Source organism: Trachinotus anak, unplaced genomic scaffold (genome assembly GCF_046630095.1).
Source record: "Trachinotus anak isolate AG129_WGS33_773 ecotype Australia unplaced genomic scaffold, CSIRO_AGI_Tana_v1 ptg000042l, whole genome shotgun sequence".
In the NCBI taxonomy this organism is placed as follows: Eukaryota; Metazoa; Chordata; class Actinopteri; order Carangiformes; family Carangidae; genus Trachinotus; species Trachinotus anak.
In genome coordinates, this window is record NW_027273893.1 from 1,138,431 (window position 1) to 1,160,794 (window position 22,364).

At 41.0% G+C, this 22,364-nt stretch overlaps 1 protein-coding gene across 4 annotated transcripts in view; it reads right to left on the bottom strand.

The window, feature by feature from the left end:
* Positions 1-505: 505 nt before the first annotated feature.
* Positions 506-22,364, bottom strand: part of ano1a (anoctamin 1, calcium activated chloride channel a) — a 73,296-nt gene continuing 51,437 nt past the window's right edge. For all 4 annotated transcript variants that reach the window (XM_071472887.1, XM_071472888.1, XM_071472885.1 and 1 more), the window contains 11 exons: positions 16,336-16,410; positions 14,585-14,786; positions 13,024-13,135; positions 12,783-12,840; positions 11,571-11,671; positions 10,306-10,448; positions 5,525-5,677; positions 5,266-5,318; positions 4,755-4,939; positions 4,465-4,570; positions 506-3,572 (listed from right to left, as the gene is read on the bottom strand). In XM_071472887.1, coding sequence (XP_071328988.1) covers positions 3,330-3,572; positions 4,465-4,570; positions 4,755-4,939; positions 5,266-5,318; positions 5,525-5,677; positions 10,306-10,448; positions 11,571-11,671; positions 12,783-12,840; positions 13,024-13,135; positions 14,585-14,786; positions 16,336-16,410 — 1,431 coding nt within the window. In that variant the 3' untranslated portion in view covers positions 506-3,329. The remainder of the gene's footprint in view (positions 3,573-4,464; positions 4,571-4,754; positions 4,940-5,265; positions 5,319-5,524; positions 5,678-10,305; positions 10,449-11,570; positions 11,672-12,782; positions 12,841-13,023; positions 13,136-14,584; positions 14,787-16,335; positions 16,411-22,364) is intronic.

Here is a 22,364-nt window from a genome sequence, read left to right on the forward strand (position 1 = left end):
GACTCAAATACAACATTTGTATCTCTATCATTTCTAGACTCAAATAGTTACTTAATCAACAATACAGCACAGTTTAACACCAAAGCTTTTCATATTAAAAATAGAACACAATAACCAATTTCATCATTATCTCTTAAATGCTGGACTAATGGAACTGTAACTGTAAATATATTGTATGTTATGTCCCTGACACCCAACCTGACTCCTTCACAAGGACAGTACTTCATTAGTTTTATCTTGTTGTCATTTGATTCAACACAACTTTAATAAAAATATAAATCATGTTAACAAAGGGTGATGATAACTGTGATATTAAAAAAAATGAAATATTGATATGGTGTTAATAACACATCTGATGGCAGATGTCTAATTCCGTCTAATTCATTTGACAAAAGATGAATGATAGTCAGACTTTCAGTTAGATAGTCAGTTCTGTTGCCCCAAAGAAAGGTAATAAAAGTCCCACATTAATTTATAGAGAATGAATCAAAGCAGCAGAAGCAGGTGAAATGCAGGAGTTTTAATGAACATGTTCAGTCCAGGAGCTTGTTGCTCATTTATTCAAAGAAAAAAAGACTCAAAGTATCAGAGACAAGTCTGTTATACGTGCATATACAATCATGCATGTTGTGAAATGTGCATTGACATACATAGTTATAGATATTAGCATGTCACACTTTGTAACGTTTTTATTGATGCTGTAAATACAACATGGCATCAGATGGGGGTCGTCACATGACATCAGGTTATAAGAGATTCTGAGGGAGAATATTTTTCATGACCTATCACTGCATATCAACACCAACCTTATGAACAGACACAGACTTAACAGCATAAGATTTGGTTAAAAAAAAAAACCCAAAACATTAAATGTGCAGTTTTTGCTCAAATAAGCTGGAGACACCATGGACAGAAGTCATGTGACTGTTGGCTGCACTGGAAGGTGTTTCCCAGGTGTCCTCCAGGTACAGTAGGTCCATACTGATGCTGTAAGACAGTCGTTGCGGTAAATCAGTGGTCCCCTTTCAAAACATTAGATGCTCTTTGAAATACATTGTCATAAAACTAAAAAAACAAATGCACAATGAAATAGATACACAACTGTTTGACCTAAATGTGATGTCTATCTAATCTATATATGACTTAAAATTACAAATTCAGTAATACATTCTATCAGTCTGGGCAGAGGGTTTCAGTTTGGGGTAGTTCATAATATTTACAGCAGGGGGCAGTAATACGACACACTGATGACTAGACTGAACGCATGTCTGCACATCACAGTCTCTGTACATTTACGTTCTTCCAGTCGCTCCCACGTGTGTTTTTGCAGTTTGGTCAATACAAAAAATATATGATAGTGATAATAATAATAATAATAATAACAGTAACAATATTTGTTTTTTGTTCTTGAATAGTTGAAGAGCTGCAGCTTCAGGAAAACGCCAAGGCAAGTTAATAATAAGGAAACAGTGCTGCCTCCCCTGGTCTGACTGACGTACTGTGTCCCTTTGTAATGAGGTGGTGATGGTTTAGAGAAGGTCATGGGTCAGGTAGCAGGTAGGAGAATATAAGGCAGGGTTGAAGCTGTGACCTTGGAGCAACACGCTGCTGCTGCTTTCCAGAGATGTCACGAGATTCAGAGGAAACAAAGTGCAAAGTCCCTTTCAATCAGAATTTCACACTAATATGCAGATTATTCAGTTCCACCTGTTATATGAGTACGACAGCACACAACATGAGCACGATAAGTACACCTCTACGAACCTGTCAGTACGCAGCATGTGAAACAAACATTTAAATTCATTTACAGCTGCTAACTCCAGCGCTAACTGCTGCGTGGGGAATAGATTTAACTCCACAAAGGCCTCTGACGAACAAAGCTGAGCGTCTTAACAACATGATCGGATGCGAGTGGATTTTATGACACTGACACATCACAATATTTATACACCTACCAGTCACAGTCATTCATTTGGAGGCAGGTCGATGATAACAGCTTTGTAGCTGTGCTAATGTGCTTTCAAAAACATGTTCAACATAAGGTGATAACAGCTGTGTCCCAGTTCAGGGGCTGCATCCTTCAGAGGCTGTGTCTGACATCTGATTGCATCAAAGCGGCGTGACTTGACTGTCCCATTTCAAAGTCTCCTTCAAATACAAAGGATCCGCCTGTTAGATCCCAAGTTGCCCAACTTATCTCAAGAGCAAACAACACCGATGCAGAGCCTGAGGATTACACTTTTACATGTAAGTATTGGGACCAGACTGTCTCAATGGGTCAAAGGGCAACACTTTTAAAGACTGTGTCTTTCCCCTGAACTGGGACACAGCTAATATGTTTTTCTTTTTTATGATTGTTCTGCTGAGGAAATAATTAATTAATAAATTTAATTTCTGACTGTGAGGAGATGATGTCTCTCCACGGCAAGTGTCAGATGATAGTGAGGGTGAACTGCAGGTGAGTATCCACTGCATCTCATCTGGGTGAGAGGGAGCATGACATCATAACGTCACCTTGTGTTTAAGCTATAAATGTTCCAGTTCATTACAGTGAATAATAATGTGACTGTGCTTTCCAGGCATGAAGTTGCTGAGCATCATTTGGCTGTTTGTTCGTACACAACACAAATGTAACAAGAACTGCTGTCCTCCTCAACCAGAGCACATGTGACTGTTACACATCAAAGACAACACATCAAGAAATTCCTGCATTTGTACAGAACTGTGCAAAATTTTTTTTAAAAAGGCCTGTGTGAGCTTTACAGATTAATGGCGGGGGGGGGGGGGGGGGGGGGGGTTTCCTCCTCAGCAGGACCATCTGAACGGACGACAGAGGATGTCTTCAATACAAAAGCTGCATTCAAGTCCCATGGGAGAAATGACATGTATGAACACGGTTCACCTATGGCTGCAGGTTTGGCTCTGTGTTCTCAGACATCAACAGGGACACTCCCCCAGTGAGGCTAATGGCTTGTTCCTTTCAATTACATCCAATAAATCATGTTTTTTTTAAGTATAGTATGGATGTTTGGTTGGTGGCACTGGCGCTGTAATGTCTGATTTGATCTTAAATGTAACAAACACGTTAGAAGAGGCAGAAACATAGAGGGAATTCAGATGTGAAGACCTCAAAGTTCAGGTTTGAAATATTCCTGAACAATGTGATGGCAGCAGAGGCTAATTAAGACAAACTGATCATGTGTTACTGGATTACCTGTGATAACCTTCAGCAGCCAGCTGTGAGCAGCTAGTTCACTCATTTACAGTCTGTCTACTGGTACTGGTGTTTGCTTGTTGCTTTTTGTGCTTGTTTTCTCAGACCTCTGCAGTTAACAGCAGTTAGTGTGTGAGATGGGACGTGAGCGGGGCTGCGGAGGGCTCTGACTGGCCGATGATGGGGTGGTGCAGTTGTCCTGGTTGTGTTTGTCCTGCGCTGCAAGTCTTTTGCCCTGCTCCTCTTTCATAAAGAGCTCCACCATGAGGATCTTCTCTTTGTGGATCTGCAGGCTGATGTCCTTGGGGATGTCAGGGATCAGCCAGTCCACAAAGTCACTCATGAGCATTACCACGTTCTGCAGAGAACAGACATCAACACCTCAGATAGGAACCACAGATTCACTGCCACAAGAACATTAAAGCAGGACTGGCAAACTTTAGCTGAACAGCCACCACGTTGTGTTTACATCTTGATTTACTTACTGTTGACTGACAAAACTGTTCATCTGTGACCTGGTGGAAGCAGCGTAACAGCAGCAAATATTTAAAGCTTGCTAACATTAGCCACCATAAGCTACTGGTCATACCAGACCGGGTACAGCTGTGGCTTTAAAACTCCTGACTGTACTGAACTGAGTGTGTTTTATTGTTTATGAAGAAAATGTTTCATTTGTAAGAAGTTGTTAAAAAGGTCTCACAGTCCACATTCATACATTTATATTACATCTTAAAGGTCCATATCTCACTCTTCTTCTTGTTTTATTTGAAGTGTTGATAGCCATCAGAAGATGTATTTGTGGTTGTATGAACCAAAAACCATCTCAGTGTAGTTTTACATCTCCTAGTAGTTTTTTATCTATCTATCTATCTATCTATCTATCTATCTATCTATCTATCTATCTCAACATTTTGATTTTGATCAGGAAAATTAGATAAAAACTCTCAATAATAAAAGTCTCAGGAATAATGATTATGACTGTCACAGTGTGAAAACCAACTCATCATTGTTCTCTAGCAGACAAAGTAAAGGTCACAGTGTGTTTAACTGACCTCAGACCTGCAGCAGGGCAGGTGGTAAAATTATTATGACAGAAGCAGAGACATTATGTTATTCCACATACATTAATTAATAACAAATTATTTTTAAAGCAACAGTGATAAATAGTGAACAATAGTGAGTAGTGCCTATTTGAGGGCATGTGGAGTCATATGGTATGTGTGTGTGTTGTGTACTGTGTTTTTCTGAACCTGAAAGACAATAACGAAGGCGAGGCGGGCTGCCAGAATGGCCCAGAACTCCTTAGACAGTTCATATGGAGTGCTGGACCAGGGAGGCTCTCTGTAGTCCTTATATCTGGAGACAGAGACAGAAACATTTAAAGGGTTCATCTGATGTTTCATAGTTTAACAGATGTTTATATTTCCACCTGTTATTATCCCCGCAATGAGAAATAATGACATATTGATGATGATATATCAAACACTGTCCTGATACACAAGCTGTTAGTATACTCAGTGCATCAGATCTCATCTCATACCTGCATATCTCTACTTTGTAGCCCAGGTGCATTGGCTCCAGGGGGTCGGTGCCCGGCTGGAAATCAGTGACATTGAAGTAAGACAGAGTGTGGTTGATGAAGCCATGCATGGTGCCGTCGGGACTGTACATGTACTGGTAGACCAGCCGAGGAATGAAGTCAGAGGTGAAGGAGATGACGAAGGCCTGAGGAGATAAAACTGCTCATTACCCGCAAATAAATGGACTCCTCCACATTTCAACAGCTCCATGATGTGACACAGACTACACTAACATTTTAATTCATTTTCTAGCTGTGTGTAAGTCTAAGGGTGCGCAAACTAAGGCATGTGGTCCATGTGTGGCCCGACCCCTTCATTTATACATCCCTGAGTTATTTTTAAATCAAAACTGTAGACAGTTTAAGACAGTCTTTAAACTAAGACATGACCCAGAACTGTAGACTATTTTCTACATTCTACGGCCCTGTCCTGTGTCTACATGATGGTATATATAAGATATTTAAGACTTACATTAACGATGACTGCTACCTTGCTGAGGCCTCTCAGGAGGTTGTACCAGATACCTGCAGAGAGGTGAAAAAAGAGGAGACAACTGTTTCAACATGCAAATACTGAACAGTGACAACATGTCACCACTAGATGGCACAGATGCTATCTAGTGGATCTAGATGATGTAGGTAGTGCAGCTGAAAACACCTCTGGGAACAGATCAATGTGAAAGAGATCCGCTTCCTTGTTTATTAATGCAATTGGGGCAGCAAACACCTACCAATGTCTTTGGCTTTGGCTGCGATCGGCCGGCGCAACTCCATAACAAACTTCTTGGCATCCAGGCGAATCTCGATGATGTTATTCAGAAGAGCAAAGAGAGGAGCCAGGGGGAAGGAGGCCACGAAGAGAGTCACCATCCCAAACTGAATGACTACAGAAACAGACAGGAGGAGCACAGGTTACTGATGCTGACACAACTCAGCTGATCTGTGATCCACCAAGTGACCAAGCCTGACGACATAATAGAAACAGTTTTTGAGCCAGGGATTCATACGTCATTGAACCTAAAGAACCAATTCTGTCAACTTGTGGGGATTAACCATTTTCATACTCTCTGCTCTTTCAACTGGACACCTGGAGCAAGTAGGTGGTGGGTGGGGCCAAGGCCTGATCCAGGCTTCTCAATCAGGAAGTCCGAGTAGATGAGCTTCAGACCATGTTAAACTGAATATGAAAATTGTTTAGAGTTTAAAGAACAGATTAACTTGTTAATTAAAAGCTGAAAAACAAAATAATGACTTCATTTAAAATTGCTGAGCTTCCACTCTCATATGTCGCTACTCAACAGCTGATCAGAAAAACACTGGTGAACATGAGATCAAACGAGTTAGATATATCTAACAATTAAAACACAGTCTGACACATTTTCCCTCTCAAAAGCAGAAACCAGGGGCACCACAACCAAGCAAATGGACGGATACCATTAATGAAATCTATAAAATGGAGATAATAAATCACAGGATTAGGAATCTAGGATGAACTGTTTGATATCAGATGGAAGAGGATACAATAATAATAATTCATAATAATAATTAAAGCCACAAGCAGCAATTCATGGGTTCTAACCCTTTAGAGATCAAAAGAAGCAAGAAGCTGACTCAGCAAAAAATAAACCACAGAGCAGCAACAAGCAGGTGTAGGACTTCAGGTATTTTAGTTCTGTTTGACGAGTATGAACACACTTGTGTCACGATTACAGAGCACACAACATTACATTCCCCCTTCATCAGATGTGAATGAAACCTGGTATGTGAATGAAACCTGGTATCTATGTTGGGGAGGTACCATAGGACGTATCCAGTGAGTTTAATCAGGATTACTCAAAGGCATCTTGAGTTACAAGCAAATATGTGATCGGCCATGCCCCCTTGCACCAATCAATATGGCACTTCAGATTTTGGTTAATACCACAGAGTTTCCAGATACAAATTTGTGGCATTTGTGGTGCCCCCTATGGGTTGGGCTCAAAATGCTTTGGTAGGCCTATTCCTAACCACAGCCTTAAGATATCTACCAAGATTAGGTTAGGGCCAACATTTGCCAAGCCTCGCCTTTGCAAAGATATTTTGGTTGATGGCGGCCATGTTTTACAACAGATCTTGCTCATTTATACGGCTGTATACCAAATTTGGTGGTGCTAAAGTAAAAACTCAAGATGTTTTATTCACTTTACTGTTTTTCACAATATGCAAATTAACAAAAAATCCATCATGTGGACTTCTTTTGTGGAGGACATGGATCTGGACTTATGTGAGTCAAATTTGAAGTCCATTGCAAAAATGCTGTAAGGGGCATGACCTTCCCAATACTGCATTTTTGAACAGCGCCACCATGCGGCCAATTGGGCTTATATTTCTTAGGAAGCATAAGCATGTGATTTGTAGTCTTTGTGCCAAATTTCATGTTTCAACCTCATTCCTGCTCATGGGAATTTGAGACTAATCTGACAGAAAAGAAAAAGCAAAAACAACAGGGTTCTACCACTACAACAATGGTCGGCAATTGGCCAAATCTGGCCCGCCAGCAATAATATCTGGCCTGCCAGATTATTTTGAGAATCTGATTTTTTCTTTAATCTTATGAAATCAAACTGACAGTCTCTCATTAAGATGTAGCTAACGTCAAAATAGAGAATCACCTCCCACCTGAAGATGCTTATTATACTTTTATTGATGTTGAGAGTGAATGACAGACATGAACATGTCACATCATGAGCAGCACACAGCACCTAGTTCTACAATAGATGTTCGTTTTTTTCAGCAATTCTATAGTTCAAACAAGCTTTTAGCTTTTACTAAAGCAAAGAAAAGTGCTGACAGGAAGTTCCAAAGGTTCTGTCACTTGCTTGATAGACCTCTGAAATAGCAGACATATGATGTGGTACATAAATATAACAGCAGTTTAATTAATCAGTCAAACGTATATATGTGACTCTGGCCACACAATAAAGGAAAGTTAAGTTGCATTTTTATTGTTTCTTCAAATTAGCCTTTGATTGTTTTCTGGCCCAACATGTATTGGGTTAGGAACTTACTTGCTGCCCCCTGCTCTACACAGTAAGGACTCTAATTAATTAATAATAATATCAATAAAAAGAGGGGACGAGGAAAGGAAGACCGAACAAAGTGGGAGGAAAAGGGACTGAAATAATGGAAAAGTGATTCAATCTTTACTCATTAGAGGATAAATGATTTACATGTTAATCTGTTACATATCAAACAGGCTGCATAGTGGAACCAACCCTGATGCTCATTCTTCACATCATTCACCAGTTTGCTCCAGCTGACTGACCCATGCTACAGCAGCTGTGTGAGGCGTCACTTTATTTATCTGCTGCTGGTCACAGCTCAGAGGTTCAGGACCTGAGTGGAGTAAAGCTGCTGTAACAACCTTTCTGTTAAATGGTAAATATTGATCAAGGGCCTAACACTGATGTAGCAGTAATTCTCTCTCTGGAGGATCTGGATCAAGGGTTAGCAACAGAGGTTTAGGGTTAGGGATTAAGCCAAGGTTTCATCACAGACTGTATCCTATAAAACTGGATTTGTTTATTACACTTAAAGGTGAACACAGTGAGAGGTTAGTTTGTTTTCAGCTGGTCTTTATCAGAGGAACAATTCCTTGAAGCCAGCAAACTGAGCTGAACAGAGCTTAGTCAATCAAAGGTCAAACATGAGGCAGTGGCAGAGAAACAGGAGCCATGTGTTTGTTGGTGCGTAGAAGCTGAGCACTGAGGTGGTCGCAGCCGTTATGACCTCAACATAACTCACTCTGACCCTCAGAGGATATGAGGATGGGGAGCAAAACTGCTGTGAAGCTACAAACTGCCTGAAGACAGTCAAAGATTTTATAAATGAATTTTCATTCACATAATACCTGAACTGAAGCCAAACAGAACAGACTCAGTAACATGTCCAGACCAAGAAACCCCAACAGTGGCTGTTGGTATGTTTCAGTGGTGACTGGTGAGGCTGCAGTGGTGACAGGATGTTCACTTTAAATCAGGCAGCTCTGATCCGCTCATTTCAAATATCTCAACTCAACATAAATGCTGAGTGTAATTTACTGACAGCAACAGGGATACAAAAAACAGACAGGTGCCAGGTTCTCGATCGACTGCTCAGCCAGTCACTCCTGATGAATCCCAATGTTTGTAAGTTTTTCCTCACCACCCTCTTTACACCCATGGTGAGGTAGAGGCAGGATCAGGGGGAAGAAGAAATTTAGAAAGTCAGTGGGTTAGTTTTATAACAAGTACTAAGTGTAAATGTATATTTTTTTCTGTCTTTGTTTTAGTGCAACACAACACCACAAATAAAGGAGTGTTTAAGTTTCTCTGTTGTTGGGGTGTGTGTGATACACTCTTCAGGATTGAGTCCTAAAACTAAATCAGTCTCATGTCATCATTTCCTGTTCCCTGGTCCTGAGTCTCTGGTTGTTTGAATGTGTTTCTGCTTGATGACTGAAATCAGGTCTGTGTTTAAAACCAACTCAAGACATTTTCAGTTTTTATTTTCTGACATCAAATCCGTCAGTAAATCCCCCAGTCCCGATTTCTTGAGGCTTCTCCGTCTGTTAAATAAGGCCGGTTGCTAATAAGTGTCTAAATGAGACGACAGAGGTTGTCGGGGACATTAAATGTCATCAGTTCAACATGAAAACCAATCTCCTCACAAGTCCACCTTTACAGCCTCGTTGTTTTTCTGCTCGCTCTCTAACTTTGTCAGAGGAAAGGCTTTTGTAGAAGAGCTCAGAGCTAAATCAAACTACAAGCTGAAGTTTAGCGGTGGTGATAGTGAAGTCATGTGACAGTGGTGAAGTTGGTTTATTGCCTAACATGAGCTTTTTACTGCTGCTGATTGTATTTAGGCTTCAAACATCATAAAGTGGTGTCATTACTGAAGATTATCCTGCTGAACAAAACCTGTCAGGATCAGAAACTATTGCTGATTTTCTCTAATTATCCAAAACACAGCAGAGAAATCCTGTTAGCTGTTTATGCAGGGAAACAGATGATGATGGGTTGGACTACAAAAATACATCATCACTACAGGACTCTATTTTTAATAATAATAATTTCATGTATCCTTGCCGATGCAAACAAAGCTAATATTAGAGTTAGCTTTAGCTAACATGGCTGTTGTTAGCCTAGCCACTGTAGCCACTAATCCTTAACAAGAATTTAGAGCCAACCAAACAATAAATGAATTATTTTTGTCTTGTTGAATTTTTAAGTAGATCAACATCACATTAAATAAAACTCCCATCATCCCAACACTAACCAGCATCTTATTGATTATTTATTATAAGTGTGTGCTGCAAGACACTAAACAGACATATTTCTGTGGTGAATGTTCGTTCAATGTTCATTCATTTTAACTGCTGTTAAAACTCATTAATTATGTATTTAATATGAACTAATTCAGCTTGATGACACTGTCTTACATGTATGTATGTGTGTGTGTGTGTGTGTGTGTGTGTGTTTGTGTTTAGACTCACTCATCTCCATGTACTCAGGGTTGAGGCCAACAAATGGACCAAGCAGGTGGTCTTTCTCGTGGCGCTGCAGCGTTTTGTTCAGCTCCTCTTCCTCCTTTGAGTCCAGCTCTGACTTCCTCTTCCTCAGCAGTTTCTTCAGCTTCCTGCAGGTGGAGAGAAGACAGATAGCTGAGTTCCTACAGCCTGATACACACAGGATTTATAACATCAAAGCACACTCTTACTAAAGATAAATACACCAAAAAGCTTTGGAATGCCCTCACCTTTCTCCGATGGACACAGGTAATGTATAGTTATCCAACATGTGTATAAGATTATCTAAAAGGTGGTTAATGTGTAGTGACATGGCTTCATCACATTCATCACACAGTAAGGTTGTGAAAGGAAAATGATTAATTGAATGATTAAAAACTCACTCACATGCTTCTTTGGCCACATTTCTTTTTTTTTGTTGAACATTTTTTTGTTTGCCATTTTAATCAGATTTTTATCTAAATCTTAATATGATTAGATCCTTCTTTTTTCATCATTCTTGAAATTATGAAGTCAAATTTAAAAAAACCCAATTAATTACTATCACAGCACTGAGATCTTCTACAGTGTGAACCAGCAGTTTTACAGACGCTCACAATTAAAAGGAGACAGTGTAAACATGTCTCAGCTGTGCTTCTGTTACAGCACAGCTCGACTGTGGTCTCACACACAGCAAACAATATACTGTGTAAGTTGAGCAACAGAGACAGAGACACCATCCTATAGACCTGATTACTAATGTTAGGTTAATATGTATGTGTGTATATATATATATATATAATATAAACTCCAGTTTCTATACTTGAACAAAACATATCAATTCAAGCACTTTCAGTGACCTGAGGCCTGAGTTTTATCTTTTAATGCTTTAATCCTTCTGTGTTTAGTGACACCTCATCTGGATTATTGGTGGATAACTGCTGATACAGTCATGTATTATTGTTGAATTACAGCTGTGGTATGTACAAACAGAACAGTAAACCTTCTGATGAAGTTCACTGTGAGGATGAAGCTAAACAGAGAAAACTGCAGGCTGCCAGGGTTCAGCAGGTAAGTCTGGTTCCCAGGTGAGTGTGTCTGAAAACCTGGCATTTCAATGACTCCTCTCTGAGTGGGTGTGCATAATGTGTTCTGTGGCTCTGAGCCCACGTGTTGTTCAGCTCGTCCTCTGCGGGTCTGTGTCGCAACGTGTTGCGTGACTTGACGCCGTGATGTGTATGCTCTGCACTCACGGTATGCCGATCTCAAACAGGTTGTTCTGGATGAGCTGCTTGCCCAGCATGGTGATGCACAGCTGGATGCACAGCTCCATGAGGCAGCCTGCGTGGGCACACTGGGGAGGGAGCAGGTGAACAGGTGTCAGAAGGTGAAAGGAAATCAGACTGAGGCAGAGGAGGATGAAGTTTACAGAGAGTGGGCAAAGGAAAGTGAGAGAGACAGATGACAGCCACATTTATACACAGAGGAACAAAAGCTCCGTGTTTACAGGAGTTCACATCTGACATTAAAATATTATTTTAAAGAAATTTCTTATTAAGTTCTCCATCAGTACTACAAAATTAAAATATACCTATAAATGATATAAATGATACACCTAAAACCTTGTCAGTACAGAGAGCCAGAGTTAGGATTAGCACAACCACTAACACTGCGTCAGCCACTGCCAGTTATAAGCTAACAAACAACATAAACGAATAAAAGTTGCTAACTACGCTAACTGTTCTGATCCGTCTGCTAGTCTCTGATTCTGGTCTCAACAGACTCCTCATCTGAGTCTGGGTCTGACTGAGGCTCAAACTTGTGGCTGAGTCTCTGATGTTTCCTCCTCTAACCTTGATACTCTCCGCTCTTTCACCTGGAGACCTGGAGCAAGCAGGTGGTGGGTGGGGCCAAGGCCTGATCCAGGTTTCTCAATCAGGATTGTATTTTCTATCTGTTAATGTCACAACTGGTCCAACACAACAGTCTGATAGTGACTCATAACACCTGAAATAAATTCAACCAGCCATCACAGTTTTTGACACAGCAGTGAATAAACACACACAGTGACACACTTGTCACTGATTGGTCCAGTGGGGAACATTACATGTTATCTGATTACAGTCATGTCAGAACAATACTTCCTATCTGATCAATCTTTAAAGGATAACTCTTTGTCTTTTTGCCAAGTTGTCACACAAAAACACCAATACCAACCCTGAACGTCTCCAACTAACAAGTGTTTTGTGTGTGATATACACACAATTCATCTGAGTTATATTGTTTCCAAAAACTATTAAAACACATCAGTGAACTGCACTGTGGCACTGGGTGACATGTTCCTTCATCACCATGAACACACAAACACTCACTACAACACAAATGTGGATTAAACCAGAGACACAGAGTTATGTCTTTATTAGGGATCGATGGGTTTGGGGCCATGGGCCACAGACAGGGTTTACCTCTTCCATTCTGTAAGATCCAACAACGTACAAGTATTTTCCAGGACGCCCCACAAGCCTGTGGACCAAGCACAACCATCACATGTTGTCATTCAGGTGAGGAAACACGTGGAGTATAGTGGTGACTGTGTTCAAGCCTGCACAGTCAACAGATGAAAGTATCTGCATCTCTAATGACCCACAGTAGTTTGGTTGAAATGATTTAATGTACAAAAACAAGCAGAGAGACGTCTTTCCTTACCTGCCCCTGAAGAAGGCCAGGTACACAATGGGTGTGAAGGCATTTACAAACTTCAAGATGAAGGTTTTGAAGATGAGACGCTCCTCAAAGCTCTTGTCTGTCTTTGGCACCTCTGAAACAGAGACAACAGGTGACTTTAACCTCTCACAGGAGTTCATCCAGTAAAACGATTCACATTCAGTTTCTAGTAAAGAAAAAATTAGACTGTTCACAATTAAACCTCTCTTTCCAATGGTCAAAAAACCTGCTAAGACCCCAAACATCTGGCTTTTGTCGGCAATGGAAAGGGGTACAATGCAGTGGACAGGCGAACACGCTAATAAAGTCTTTTAGAGCACAAACACTGTAAACAAACCTGTCACCTGCATGGTGCTGTTAAACCAGACACTGCAGCTACACTGAGCTCTGGGATGACAGAGTGAGCTGCAGCCCTGTAATAAGTTTCAAAAACACACAATCACTGATTGTGTGTCTCACACAGAGGCTCCGACACCGACAGGAGAAACAATCCAAGGAGGAGATGCTACAGATCAGTTTCACTAGTCTGCAGGCAGCTAACAGCTCAATGTTTCTTCCCTGTGTCGGTGTGTACGTGTGTGTGTGTAACTGCATGTAAAGACATTGGTCCCTGCACTTGTGTGTGCCCTCTCAGGAAAACTCTTCTGGCAGTGTAAAAGGAGTCAATCGCCTTTTTTTTAGCAGGTTCAACCATGTTCAAAAAACCTGCATATACCTGCTAATTCTGGTGTAAAAAGGGTAAAAATGAGCCACATGAAAAAAATAATGAGGCTGTTTGATCTTAAGGCAATGAGCAGATCCCACAGTGAGATGTGTGGCAGCTGCTGCAACAACCTGCTCTCATTTGCCTGCAGGCTTCTCGATCTGTTGGGTCACAGGCTCTGTGCTGGTCTGTACTGGATTCACACAGTAACATCTTGACGGAACTTCTTCAAATTTGGTGCAAATGTTCACTTGGACTCAAGGATCAACTAATTAGAATTTGGTGGTCAAAGGTCAAAGGTCAAGGTTATGGTGACCTCTCAAAATGCGGTTTAGGCCTTGTGAACATAATATCTCAGTAGCACCTTGAAGGCATTTCTTCAAATTTGGTAAAAATGTTCACCCGGAATCCAGGATGAAATTATTCAATTTGAGTGTGACCTCACAAAACACTTTTTAGCCATTACTCACACAGGCTTCACACAGCAATTATGACAAAATTTCACACAAATGTTTCACACTAGTCAGAGAGGCGTAGGGATACAAACATGAGATCATTCTAGTGTTTTCATAAAGCAGTCAGTGACATCTGTAGACTTTTTGGACAGACCTAATCTCCTCTGTGATGAGGCACACAGTTTGTGGTAAAATCAAGAGACAACAACAACACCTGCTGAGGTGTAGTGTGTGTGTTAAATTCAGATTTAAGCTGAGCTAAGAGAAACTTTCCTCCAACAAACTGAAACATCACAGTGAGGGAAGAACACTCACACACACATCTGATCAGAACGAGACTTTTACACAAACACAGACCCTCAGTCTTCAGCGTCATGTTCCTCACCCAGTGTTGTGAGCCAGCGGGCAATGGCGCCGTAGATTTCATCTAAGATGATGATGATGATGAGGTTGATGATGGCAGCGGTGGTCTTCACTGTGGCCCTGATGTTGGAACGTGCTGAAGGGTAGGTGCTCATGTGCAGGGCTGCCTTAATGCTGATCCGGTACAGGATGACCCCAAAGACTATGGCAAACGTCACAAGGATCTACAAGAAAGGGGGAGAAGGAGGAGGAGGAAGAGGAGGAAGAGAAGAACAGTCAATCTGTTGATGAATAAAAACTACCCTGTTTGGGTTTCAGGTTTTAGGCCATAAGGCTCAGGTGGGTCAAGTTTTGAAGACATGGGTGTGGGTCTGGTTGACATCAGCAGTTTCAAGGTGACAGACGCAAAAGAAACGTGGCAATATATGGAGGTCCTATGATGCACAGCTACAACCAATGTCTGCTGACCAGCCAATAGGAATAGGTGATGAAATTATACATTCATTGTTTCCCACTGTAGCAGTGCAGATGGATGACGCATGTCGTAGTGGGTGATTCAGTGGGTTCAGTCAAACATAAATCAAGCTGGATGTCATCAGATCCAACAATTTATTGGGGTCTCCCACCTTTACCACTCCCCTTTTGTTTTTGAACTCCATGGGAGAGGTGAGCGATGACATTGTGATCCAAGAGATTTCCATGTGTTAGCCTTTCTGTTTATATTTATGAGCTAAATCGCTAGCATGCTAACATATTGTGTTATCTAATTTGTGTAGGGTAAGGGTCGGCAAGTAGGTTTGGCCTTGGGACAATTATTTCCTAAGCCATTACATGTTGGTCCAGAACATAATCAAAGGCTAATTTGAAGTGAACTGATTGATAAAAATGCAATTTAAATTTACTTTATCGTGTGGCCACAGTCACATATATACGTTTGACTGATTCATTGAACTGAACTTATTTTTTCATACCACATCATAGGTCTGCTATTTCAGAGGTCTATCAAGCAAGCCACAGAACCTTTGGAACTTCCAGTCAGAACTTTTTTATAATAAAAGCTAAAAGCTTGTTTTAACTATAGAATTGCAGAAAAAAAACCCGAACATTCTTGCGCTTTTATTTTGTAGACAAAATTGCTAAAGAGGAAGTGATTCTGTGGGTAACTGTTACTTCTATGACGGCCTATTGTAGACCCAGGCGCTGTGTGCTTCTCCTGATGTGACAAGGTTGTGTCTGTCATTCACTCTCAACGTGGATAAAAGTATAATAAGCATCTTCAGGTGGGAGGAGATTCTCTATTTCGAAATTAGCTACATCTTAATGTGAAACTGACAGTTTGATATTATCAGATTAAAAAAATCGGATTCTCAAAATAATCTGGCAGGCCAGATATTATTGCTGGTGGGCCAGTTTTGGCCTGCGCGCCGCCAGCTGCCAACCACTGGTGTAGGGGCTTTGTCACAACTGACTGGAGGATTTTGTTATCAAACTCTTTTGTCAGAATAAATGGAGATCGCCTCCAACTATATCCTGCTCTTGGCCCCTTCATCAAAACACAACGCACACAGTGCAAGATACTTACCAGTTACACAGATATTTGGAACCAGGAACCAAATCCAGAACAGAACCAGCTGACATAACCCATCCCTGATACCCACAGAACCACAAACACATGAGACTTAGCTAAACTTTAATCTGTTTTCATTGGTGTTGTGTTTAATGTCGTTGAGCTCTCAAATGTTAAAATGTCTGTGGAGGGAAACTGAGACTCACCAGGAAGCACATCATCACCACCATCGTCAGGTAAGCTGGCAGTCTGTCTGTACATGTCAGCTTCACCTTCTCACCCTACACACACACACACACACACACACACACACACACACACACACACACAGACATAAACACACACATATTAAGTACACGTAATATCTGTAACATGAATGTCATCTCCAGCTGTGTGTGTGTGTGTGTTTCTGCTGCGACAGCCTCATGACCGTCTCCTGTCAGCAGCAGCTCTTCATGCCCTGGGCACACAGATGTACACAGCACACACATACACACACACACACACACACACACACACACACACACACACACACACACACACACACACACAGAGTCACTTGGGCTCTCTGACCCAGTTCTCAGTTGGCTTGAATGTGACCCGATAGCTTGGGGCATAATTACCTTTGCTTCACTGGAGTCGCACAGTGTGTGTGTGTGTGTGTGTGTGTGTGTGTGTGTGTGTGTGTGTGTGTGTGTGTCCTCTTGTGTATTTAATGAAAAGGAAGTCATGGCCTTGATACAGGACAAAAGAGTAAAGACTGATAAGACATGTCATGTTAAATGTGTTGGTGCTTTTCAACACACACACACACACACACACAGACACACACACACACACACACACACAGCTGGAGATGACATTCATGTTAAAACACAGATGAAGCTGCCACTGCTTTTAATTGCTCCATTTGTCCGAGCTGATTGTGTGTTTCCTGTCAACTGATGATGGACAGTGTGTTGTCCAGTGTGGCAGACCAGGAGGCAGAGCCGCAGTCTTACACTCTTCTCTGCGCCTCTCTTAGAGCAGTCGCTGCCATTCACCCCCTAAAAACTGTGTCTGTCCCCCGACCACCTACATTTAAATATAATAAATCAAAAGTGAACAGAGGAGGAGTTAGACATGAAAACCTAATAAAAATTAGCACAACTGTTAGTCCAGAACCAAATAACAGGAAAATTAAATGTGGATTATTGAATATCAGATCACTCTCATCTAAATCTCTACTAGTCAATGATCTGATAACTGATCATCACATTGATCTGCTCTGTCTGACTGAAACCTGGCTGCAGCAGGATGAATATGTTAGTTTAAATGAATCAACACCCCCCACTCATGTTAACGTTCATATCCCTCGAAGCACAGGCCGAGGAGGAGGGGTGGCAGCCATTTATCACTCCAATTTATTACTGAATCCCAAGCATAAGGTTAATCATAATTCGTTTGAAAGCCTTATTCTTAGTCTGTCTCACCCAAACCGGAAGACACAAAAACCAGTCCTACTAGTTACTGTATATCGTCCACCTGCCCCGTACTCTGAGTTCTTATCTGAGTTCTCAGACTTTTTATCTGAGTTAGTTCTCAGCACAGATAAAGTCATCATAGTGGGTGATTTTAACATTCATGTAGATGTTGAAAGTGACAGTCTGAGTCATGCATTTAATTCATTATTAGACTCAATTGGCTTCTCTCAGCATGTTAATGAACCCACTCACTCTTTTAATCATACCCTTGATCTGGTTCTGATTTATGGGATTGACATTGAATACCTAACAGTTTCTCCCAGAAACCCTCTTTTATCTGACCATTCTCTGTTAACATTTGAGTTTTCAGTCATGGACTACACAGCATCTGGGGAAAAAATCTATTACAGCAGGTGTCTCTCTGACAATACCATTAGCAAATTTAAAGAAAGAATCCCATCAGTACTTAGCCCACTGCCATGTATCAATGCTGTAGGAAACAGCTCTCTTAACTTCACATCCACACAGGTTGATGATCTTGCTGACAGTACTGTAGCCTCACTGCGTGCAACTCTAGATACTGTAGCCCCTCTGAGGAAGAAGGTAGTGAGTCAGAGAAGGCTAGCTCCATGGTACAACTCAGAAACACGAGCTTTAAAGCAAAATTCAAGGAAGCTAGAAAGAAGGTGGCGTTCTACTAACCTGGATGAATCTCTAAAGGCTTGGAAAGACAGCCTGTTGGCGTATAAAAAAAGCCTCCGTAAAGCCAGAACATCCTATTATTCATCATTGATAGAAGAAAACAAGAACAATCCCAGGTTTCTGTTCAGCACTGTAGCCAGGCTGACAGACAGCCACAGCTCTGTTGACCCATCTATACCTTTAGCCCTCAGTTGTAATGACTTTATGAGCTTCTTTACAGATAAAATTGTCTCTGTTAGAGAAAAAATTCACCATCTCCTCCCCACAGCAGGCTCAGATGTACTGTCCAGTTCAGCAGCCTCAGAGTCCACTGTAACTGGCTTATATTTTGACTGTTTCTCTCCTGTACATCTCCCTGAGCTCACTTCAACAGTTTATTTATCTAAACCATCATCCTGTCTTCTAGACCCTGTTCCAACAAGGTTGTTCAAAGAGGTTTTTCCTTTACTTGACACCTCTATATTAAGTCTGATTAACTTATCTTTATCAACTGGTTATGTACCGCAGGCTTTTAAAGTTGCAGTAATTAAACCTCTACTTAAAAAGCCTACTCTTGATCCTGATGTTTTAGCCAATTATAGACCTATATCCAACCTCCCCTTTATCTCCAAAATCCTTGAGAGGGTCGTTGCAAGCCAGTTATGTGATTACTTGCACAGGAATGGTTTGTTTGAAGACTTTCAGTCAGGTTTTAGAGTCCATCATAGCACAGAAACAGCTCTGGTTAAGGTTACCAATGATCTCCTCATAGCCTCAGACAATGGACTTGTCTCTATACTTGTCCTACTAGATCTTAGTGCCGCATTTGACACCATTGATCATAAGATTTTATTACAGAGACTAGAACATATGGTCGGCATCAAAGGAACCGCACTAAGCTGGTTTAAGTCATATCTGTCAGATAGACTCCAGTTTGTTCATGTTAATAATGACTCCTCTATCATCACAGAAGTCAGTCATGGAGTTCCACAAGGTTCTGTGCTAGGACCAATGCTCTTCAGTCTATATATGCTTCCTCTGGGAAACATTATTAGGAGGCACCAGATGAATTTCCATTGTTACGCAGATGACACCCAGCTGTACTTATCCATGAAGCCAGGTGAGACTAACCAGGTAGCCAAGCTTCAGGTGTGTCTTAAGGACATAAAAATCTGGATGACCAGTAATTTCTTACTCTTAAATTCAGACAAAACTGAAGTTATTGTAATTGGCCCAAAACACCTCAGAGATACACTATGTGATAATATACTGACTCTGGATGACATCACCTTGGCCTCCAGTGCTACAGTCAGAAACCTTGGTGTCATTTTTGACCAGGACTTGTCCTTTACTTCACATATAAAGCAAGTCTCTAGGACAGCCTTCTTCCACCTGCGCAATATTGCTAAAATCAGACCCATTCTATGTCTAAAGGATGCTGAAAAACTAGTTCATGCATTTGTTACCTCAAGACTGGACTACTGTAACTCTTTATTGTCAGGATGTCCCAAAAATTCAGTAAAAAGCCTCCAATTGATCCAGAATGCGGCAGCACGAGTACTGACAGGAACGAGGAAACGAGATCACGTCTCTCCTGTGTTAGCCTCTCTGCATTGGCTCCCTGTAAAATCCAGAATCGAATTTAAAATCCTCCTCCTCACCTACAAAGCCATTAATGGTCAGGCACCATCGTACCTTGGAGAGCTTATAGTTCCCTATTTTCCCAATAGGACACTTCGCTCTCTAAATGCAGGTCAACTTGTGGTTCCCAGAGTTAGTAAGAGTAGAATGGGGGGCAGAGCCTTCAGCTATCAGGCTCCTCTCCTGTGGAACCAGCTCCCAGTGTGGGTTCGGGAGGCAGACACCCTCTCTACCTTTAAGATCAGGCTTAAAACTGTCCTGTTTAGTAAAGCTTATAGTTAGGGCTGGCTCGGGTATGTCCTGACCCATCCCTTAGCTATGCTGCTATAGAGCTAAACTGCTGGGGGATTCCCATGATTCACTGGGCGCTCTCTCCCTATTTCTGTCTCTCTCCCCCGCTCTCTCTCAATGACTTCATGCCATTAACTTTGTTTTTTTTTTTTCTCTCCCGTAGTTTTGTGCTTCTCCTCTCTCTCCCTCTCTCTGTCCTCATTCTGCAGGTATCTCTGCCTCGGGAGCAGCAGGATCCAGATCCACCACTACTCATCTTTACTATTACTATTACCTGTCTTTATTATTAATAACGCCATTACCGACACAGCTGTTCCTGGTCTCTCTCTCTTCTCTCCCCTCTCCTCCCCCTCCCCCTCTTTCTATCTTCCCCTAAACCCAACCGGTCGAGGCAGACGGCCGCCCACCCTGAGCCCGGTTCTGTTGGAGGTTTCTTCCTGTTAAAAGGGAGTTTTTCCTCCCCCCTGTCGCCAAGCGCTTGCTCTTTGTGGGAACTGTTGGGTTTTTCTCTGTAACAAAGTAAGGTCTTGACCTGACCCTGTAAAGAGCCTTGAGATAATGTATATTATGATTTGGCGCTATACAAATAAAATTGAATTGAATTGAAAAATTGTGATGTGTTGTGTGTAGAAACTGGGTTTCTTGATAGAATAGAATAGAATAGAATGACAATAAAGGCAACAACCTTTTTTTTTACAGTGTAGTTGTTGTGGTAAGCTCAGCTCAGAGCCTGAAACAGGAGGAGCAGTGTTTACAAAACTGTATTATGATTATATGTTACTTTCATCACTATTTGGTGTCCTTCTCTCCAGATGCAACTCTGGATGAAATGTCGCAGAAAAGTTTTCATCACAGTTGACTTATAGAAGGTGCATCTGAATAAAGTAATGAAATGTTCTGGTACCTGAGCTTGTGTATCAGCTGATACCAAGCACTGATCCTATAACAGTGTGTTGCATATGAATATTTATCAGCTGTATACTGAAGTATACTAAATTTGGATAACTTCATCATCACCACAGGAAATGGTACTAATATTGCAAGAGTCTTGGTATACAAATAACTTTTTGGCATTTGGGTTGATGAGAAAATTTCTTTTAAAATTCTTTTAAAATTCATGTATCAAATTTGGTGAGTAAACTAAGACAAAAGATTGGCTTTTTCTTTTGGAATAAATCGTGCTTTCGTTTACATTGTAGAAAAACCCTTGTTGAGGCAACTTTTTTTATCAGTCTTGGATTATGGTGATATCTTGTACAGGCATGCTTCGGCTGTGACTCTAAAGCCCCTATGCTGTGATATCCTGTACAAAAAGGTTGGGTGGTCTTCTCTCTCTCTCAGAGATGTGACTTGCATATGCATTTGTTCATTTACAAGGCCCTTATTGTGAAGCTGCCTTCATATATTACATCCATGCTAGCTTGGTCCACTGGACCATATTACACTAGGAGCAAAGACTGGCTTACTCTCCATGTCCATCAAGTTCATACTGAACTTGGAAGATCTGCTTTTAGCTTTTTTGCACCAACCATTTGGAACTCACTACAAAATACTTAAAAAATTAATGCATTGTTAACTTTTGGTCATTTTAAATGCACAATTTCTGACCTTTTAACTTCTGTTTGTACCTGTTTTAATTGATTTCCTGTACATTATTTATTAACTGTATTTATATGTTTGTTTTAATTGATTGTTTCTCTTTTACCTTGTATGTTTTTATTGTCTGGATTTGCTGAACGTCATTGTAAATGAGGGCCTTGCCCTCAATGACCCTCGAGTTTAAATAAAGATAAAGATATTGTTAACAGCTAACGATACACCAGTTACAGGAAATCAGTTCTTCCTCTCTGCTCTGTAAGAGTAGCTGCCAGTGGCTGCACAGCACAACTTCCTGTGTAAGCTACTGTTAGAGATCAGTAAAGAAGAACTGATTTCCAGGAAAACAGTCATTTTATCCAGGTGTGAAACTTTGACGTTTATTAATAAATGACACGGTATCAGATTGATGCATAGACTTACTTACTAGTATTGGAAAAACTCTAGAATAAAGTGGTGAGTTTAATGTGATACAAGTGTTCAGCTGCTCTATTTCATGATTTCCAGGGAGCCGCTGGTTTCGCTTCATTTCAGTTTGTTAAGAAAATCATCAAGCAGAGACG